This window comes from Watersipora subatra, chromosome 10 (genome assembly GCF_963576615.1).
Source record: "Watersipora subatra chromosome 10, tzWatSuba1.1, whole genome shotgun sequence".
Classification (NCBI taxonomy): domain Eukaryota; kingdom Metazoa; phylum Bryozoa; class Gymnolaemata; order Cheilostomatida; family Watersiporidae; genus Watersipora; species Watersipora subatra.
Window position 1 is genome coordinate 59598238 of NC_088717.1, and position 7202 is coordinate 59605439.

The following is a 7202-nucleotide window of genomic DNA, read 5'->3' on the forward strand; positions in this document are numbered from 1 at the left end:
AGGCTAAAAAATTAAACGAATTTTTATGGTAAGTTATAAAATATCACTGCTAAAAGTGACAGCATTACAATGACGATAAAACAGACGCGTAAGAACAATAGACATAGTTTTATTGAATGCGTGAAGTATATTTGTGAAAATATTTCGACGAATCAGGTTGCATGAAAATGTAAACAGAAACCATCTCTCACAACTACATCACATTTGAGCCGTTTTGGAAAGGGAATCCAAACTACGGCGGTCTCGTGTGGCTGCGATTTTCTGTTCGTTTTTGAGCTTTTAAGAGCTTGTAATCACATTTCCACATAATTATTTTGCACCTACAACACAACAGAGTAAGACATGGGGAATCTTTTCATATCAAATAACTGTAATGTGAATTTTGTTGCAAGTCGACCTTTAAGTAACAACTCATTGCAAATAAGTTGTGACAGGTGTCCGCTAAGTGAGGAGGCGGACAGTGAGAAGCTGTTGCACAAGAAGACGTAAAGACGAAGAAGCTGTAGCAGGTGTCAGTGAAGTGATGAGACATAGGTTGGAAAGAAATTAGCAGGTACTTGCCTGGTAAGAAAAGAAAACATGGGTTAAGAAACCTCTACCAGAACTGCTTCGTGTTACTATATTGCCAGGAACAGCAAGTTGCAATCTTACCTAACTCAAGGTCATATCTGTCCAGCGTATGCTGATCAAACAGCTCCCTATTATCAGAAGTAGTCAACCTGAAAACTCCAACAGGAAGTCCGACCTGCTTGGAAACAAGGCTTCTTAGCTCTCCAACGTATGTCTTTAGTATTTCCACAGATTCATCCATTATTTTTATCTGCAAGCAAATGAGCTGATGACATTCTTAAAACTACTTTACCTATAAAAAGAAATAGAGGCTGGTGCCGGCAGTCGAATGAATTTCATTGACTTTTCATTGTTAAAAGGTCAATGCATGGGTAACTTTCGCAGTTATTAGTGAGTTAGGAGAATGAAAGTGAACATATTAAGCCATCTCAAACAGCCTCAGTCTCTCATGATTGGACAGAAAACAAGTATCCAATAAATTACAGAGAGGAAATAACTCTACATCTTACAGAGCTAAACACCCAGTTGGTGCAGAAGAGATTTGTAGCTGCCAACCTTGTCATTGTTAAAAGAGCAATGAACGTAGAGTCTAGGCCGCTTCTCCTCCTTTTCTCCCACTCTAATGGTTGCCCCCGGCAACACTCCAATATCCTGAAAGCTCCACTCATCTTTTAGCTCAGCTCCCATGTAAGTCAACACGACAATCTAGGGATAGAAAAAAACTGGAAGTGCTGTCGTAGATACAGAAGCTGTCTTACTTATGATGAGGAAATATCTGGACGCTGTGCTAATTGATTGAATGTACAGTTGAGATTAAATAGTAAATTTTGGTGCTCGCTGTTCAACCAGCTAATAGATACTTAAAAATAGACTTATCAATGGTGATCAGCAGAAAAGCAAGAATTATCTAACAAGACTGTGGTACAATGAGGAAAGAGTAAGTACAACATGGTTCACCTGTGTCCTTTCCGTTTTCAATAGAGGATTGGTTTGGTTTTACTATAGAAAAATATCAAGCGCCCCAGCCCTATTTGTAAACACTACTTGGAGAGAATGCAGCGGATATGAGCTGGTGAAAAGCTAAAGTGTGGTGAGTTCACAGCTATCGGGTGGGCTGCGAGGCAGATTACAAAAGCTGTACAATTTAAGTACGGAAGAAAGTTTGAGATAGAGCAGTTCCAGTTCAACTCATGTTAGTCACAGAAGTACTTAGTGTAGCCAGACTGATTACTGCTACTCCTTGTGAACAGATAATATCACTTGATAAGCTGGACTTGTCTCCCTAAGTCACATCAGTTTCTCTGAGATACAACCAGTAGTGTCATCAGTTTCTCTGAGATACAACCAGTAGTGTCATCAGTCTCTCTGAGATACAACCAGTAGTGTCATCAGTCTCTCTGAGATACAACCAGTAGTGTCATCAGTTTCTCTGAGATACAACCAGTCGTGTCAAGTAGCTATAGTTGTAAGTTCTTACCTGTCGACGACCTGTAGCATCGAACCATTTGTCAACTTTATACTCATTTATATCCTTGACCCCCGCGAGCTTTGGGTGCTGCGTGAGCTTAGTTACCAATGCTGCCATAAATGTGTAGAGTGATGACGCACGAGTTCGAAGAGCTACCGGTTGTTTTCCTTACTTCAGTAGGAATTGCAAAATGACTGTCATCCTGATTCCGGTAAACAAGAAAGACCGTAGTATCAGTCGCTTGACGTCCTTTGAGAGTGAAAATGTATTTTGACAGCGCCGATACACCATCTATTATTCATATCAACTCACTAGTTTATAGTTCTACATAGCATGCTGTTATAATGATTTACTTATAGGATAAAGTAGATGCCCATCCATGCGTTATAACCCGTAACACTCTTTTCAATGAACACTTGTTTGCCTGCCTGGTGACTATTTAACTTGAATCTCTTTGCTTCCTTTGTTCTCTACTCAACTCGTTACTGTCCATCTGGAAGATGTCAATGGATAATCGATTCTAGGCATGCCAGCTAATGAGAAGGCGGTATTTACACAAAAATGGATTCATGTAATTGATCCATTAATCGAACAATCGTGTGTCCTTGAATAACAAAGTGAATGTCCGTGCAGAGATTTATCTCACCTCCCGTCCTGACCTATCCTTTCACTGGACAACTCAACATGGGGAGGCATTCGCAAACAGGTCTGAATTGTCATCTACTCGCAGATAAACCAAGAGGTAACAGAAGTAATTTACAGATGATGCAATAATTGCAGTAGGATTTACCTTGACTGATAATAGTCTTGCTGATGAAATATATGCAAATAGAGAGATGACAACTCTAGTTATAAGTCATTATATGACTCTTCTTATGAAACTCTGTGAGTTCTTCCGGCGATCATTAACTGATCGTAACAATGTCTTATCACTGTCAAAACACGGTCATAACACTGTCAAAACGCGGTCATAACACTGTCATAATACTGTCATAACACCGTCATAACACCGTCATAATACTGTCATAACACTGTCATAATACTGTCCTAACACTGTCATTATACTTTCATAACACTGTCATAACACAATGACTAATACTTAATATAATTCTTCCTAATGATTCACTTCTTAATTCATATAAACGAGACATTTGAGGCACTAGACCAAAATGAAACTACTGAAATAATTTGGTATATTATATGCTAAGCTAAAGTGAAACTACTGAACCATCTGATGGAACAAACACTAACCCAAATTGAAACCACTGAACTGCTGATACAATACACAGTAAACCAAACTAAAAATGACTGAGTCATCTGGTATAATGTACACTAGACCAAAGTGAAACCACTGAACCAGCTAGAATAGTATGCGTTAGACCAAAGTGAAACGACTGAAACAGCTAGTAAAATATACACTAGACCAAAGTGAAACGACTGAAACAGCTAGTATAATAATATACACTAGACCAAAGTGAAACGACTGAACCAGCTAGCATAATATACACTAGACGAAAGTGAAACGACTGAACCAGCTAGTATAATATACACTAGACCAAAGTGAAACAACTGAACCAACTGGTTGCTTTATACCAAGCCTAAGTGAACTAGGTAGTATATGCTAATCTGCTAGGTTGACTTGCAACAAAATTCACATTACAGTTATTTGGTATCAAAAGATTCGCCATGTCTTACTCTGTTGTGTTGTAGGTGCCAAATGTGTGGAAATGTGATTACAAGCTCTTAAAAGCTCAAAAACAAAAAGCCGCCGTAGATTGGCATCTCTTGATCTAATCCTAAAGAAGCTAGCCCGCTGTTTACAAGAAAACAAAGAAAAGCTGAACATAACAGATGCGCAGCAGAGTTACATTCGTGTGGTCATTTGGTAAAGGTCATTTTCAGATCAAGCCATGACTGCAGAGCTTTTCTACAGACCTACAAAAAGCTTCTGGAAAAAAAGATGTCTAAAAGCTAAGACTTTGAAAGACTTTTGACTTTGACGTTGATGATAAAAGGCATGTCATTCCATTTTATCATCAACATTTTTGCCCCAACTGTGATCTAACGAAAGAAAGCTCTTGATGTTATATGTCTGCTAGAAGCTGCAAAATATGGTGAACCCTACAACACTGTCACTCACACTCCATTAACATTTCAAATTTCACTTTCCTAGAGGCAGATAGTAAGCCATCTGTGGTAAAACAGGGATCGGTCCGAACAAATAGTTTTGGTCTAGACACAGAACCTAGAAGTTTACCTTACCTTACGGGCGGCTTTGCCATCGTCCTGACCAAGGAGAAACCTGTTTTTGACCTCAGCTCTGATGTCGGACACAAGACTCGTGTCGGGTATAAAATACTCATGCCGCTCCCCGTCATAGGCAAGAAAGACTCGTAGTGACATGCCTACATCGATGTGAATTTTAGGGTATATTCTAAAATAGAACGTAGTGGCATGCCTACATCGATGTGAGTCTTAGGGTATATTCTAAAATAGCATGTAGTGGCATGTCTACACCGATGTGAGTCTTAGGATATATTCTAAAATAGCACGTAGTGGCATGCCTACATCGATGTGAGTCTTAGAGAATATTCTAAAATAGCACAGAGACAAAAGGAGAAGATTGGTAAAATGTTATCAATAACGTACCTACGTGTATAAATGTAGCACAACAATAGCATCCCTATATATGTATCACAACAGTAACATACCCCACTGATAGATCTCTGCTCTACCAGTATGATTGTTAAACAGTTCAAGAGTTCACTCAGGTAGGTATGACGTCTCCACTAAACCAACATATTAAAAGTGAGTTTGTACTATGCAATTGTGATGATTTTGTAATGAGGTGACCTGAGACAGTCACAATGTAAGATGTATATGCAGCCCACTATGTACAGTTGTATGTACATTGTACACCAATGACTTGCAACATGTGATTTGTCTACATTTGGCATCTACCAATAGAATTCCTCAGAGAAAGAGCATAAATAACAATGGATTTGTTTATCTTTTTCCTATCATAAATAAATTATTAGCCAGCCAAAATGCCTTAGAATGAAATGGTCAGACACTAGAAAACTAGTAAATCAGAAGTGGGTATTTGCTAAAAGTAACCACTCTGCTATCAGGCAGTTGAGAGCAATAAATTGCTTCAACACAGCTCAGATAAACTGTTGTATTTATTACAGGTGAATTGTAACTGACACATCATTCACAAAATCGCAAAAGGTAAATATGCTGATACGCATCACACTTCTAATGTCAGGCACCCTACCTCGGTGTTCCACATATTGTGTCTAGGATGCGCCAACCAACGGGCTTCAACTTACCACAAATTAATTTTCATCCAAGAAAATCTCTGACCTTGAAGCACGTAATAATTTTATTCATTCTGAGGATAAAGTCAGCAGTTTTAGTAATCCAGTTATAATTCAGCACAACAATTATCAAGCATTCAATGAATAATTGAATTTTAAAAGAATACTATTTTGGGACACACATGTGTCAAGGTACACAAACTATAGAAAACCGATGAAACGTACAGACAAAGGATGGGTAAGCAATCGATGAAAGACGTAAACACAAGTGTCAAAGTATACGTAACGTTTAGCGTACAGCTCTGGATAAGAAAGGAGGTCGAGACAAACGTGATATGTGTAACTTGAACTTACTTGCCTTAATAGGAAATATTGAGTGTGCTAAGAGCGGCGGCAGCACTTCTACGCATATTACTAAAGACTATGTATAGTGGTTGTGACCTAGAAACAGCAGCATATAACAACTGAGTTCAGTTAAATGAATAGAGGGACAATGCCAAGTGATTTCTAATGGAACAGCGCTGTTTGAAACATAAATAATATAAAGGAGTTTAGAATACGCTGCCGCGTAGAAGTAATGCAACTATTCTTAGGTTGTTCTTTTGATCAAATTATATCACAACATCTCAAATACAAATGGAATAATTGTAGTCACGCATGAATACCGCAGTCAGTTCCTAAACGCTACACATCTGACTGAAGTCATTCAAGTAAGGTTTTCAACCAATTCTTTGCTTCAAAGAATTGTTTATGTATGAATTAATCGTGCTTAGCTCAACGAATTAAAAAGCAAGTTTTAATATCAGTGAGTGAGTTTGTAAAGCAGGCGGAGGGCGATTTGGCAAACCAAATGGCTATTGAAAGCAAATAAGCAACTAAAACTGAAACAAGACAAGTGAGTTGTCAAGAATACAAAATGGTGGGGATAATACAAGAAACCACTAACCTGAGCAGGCCGCGTGAGAGTTACAAGAAAATTTATCAAGTTGTTTATAAAATAAGAATGAAGGGTTGCTTTTTGTTTTGAGAATTGAATGTGAAAAGAGATAATTATACAAGAATACAAATATTAGCACCATGATATCCAGAAATAAGACTAAATGACCGATGTCAAAAATGTTTTAAAATAGCATTACAAGGGAAGCTGTATATAGTTTAACTAAGTATTTCATACTCACCGTTCTTCTGGTGAATCCAACACAGATTCAAGCATGCTAGTCTACTACCAAGCTGTTCTAATAACTCAGACCGTTCAAAGTAGTTATTGACTATATATCACCAGAAGCTGAACCTTCTTGTGAGAAGGGGATGAGGTAACAGAAACACACGCATAGAAACAGTGGCGTGAGGACAAGGATTATTGCGAGCCAGGATTGATTTGTGCTCATAAAAGTGTCAGTGTCAATATGTCAGGCCTTTTTAACAAACATCAATTCGTAAACTGATTGATTTATAGCAGGTTCTGATACTTCCTTTAGGTTTGCATACCTAATGAATTGAGATAACTCCTGACCTGTAGCCCATACATTTCCCTAAACAAACATACAATGAACTTGTCCAGGCTCTCCAGGTTTGCTCTCTGCTGTTGGTAAGTACTGAGAGTTCTTTCGTCGACAAATCGCCCGTATATCATGATGCAACCTAACCGCGCTAATTCGGACGCAGTCCTAGCCCATAGCTAGTCCTGGCCCATAGCTAGTCCTGGCCCATAGCTAGTCCTAGCCCATAGCTAGTCCAGACCCATAGCTAGTCCAGGCCCATAGCTAGTCCTAGCCCATAGCTAGTCCTGGCCCATAGCTCCTTAGAACTTAAACATCCAAACTTCAACTGCACAAATCATTTGA

General features: G+C 38.6%; 1 protein-coding gene across 1 annotated transcript; it reads right to left on the reverse strand.

The window, feature by feature from the left end:
- Window positions 1-441: 441 nt before the first annotated feature.
- LOC137407285 (protein ANKUB1-like) lies at window positions 442-6627 on the reverse strand. Its single transcript, XM_068093890.1, has 5 exons — window positions 6537-6627; window positions 4301-4472; window positions 1126-1275; window positions 652-820; window positions 442-500 (listed from the first exon to the last, which is right to left on the reverse strand). The coding sequence occupies exons 1-5, from the start codon at window positions 6569-6571 to the stop codon at window positions 442-444; spliced, it is 585 nt and encodes a 194-aa protein (XP_067949991.1). The 5' UTR covers window positions 6572-6627.
- Between the last annotated feature and the right edge of the window lie 575 nt (window positions 6628-7202).

Coding starts and splice junctions, on each gene's coding strand:
- LOC137407285 (XM_068093890.1), bottom strand. CDS start 6,571: ATGCTTGAATCTGTGTTGGATTCACCAGAAGAACG. Junction 1,276..4,300: donor ATGGCAAAGCCGCCCGTAAG/GTAAGGTAAACT, acceptor TTCTATCCCTAG/ATTGTCGTGTTGACTTACAT. Junction 821..1,125: donor GCTCTTTTAACAATGACAAG/GTTGGCAGCTAC, acceptor ATTTGCTTGCAG/ATAAAAATAATGGATGAATC.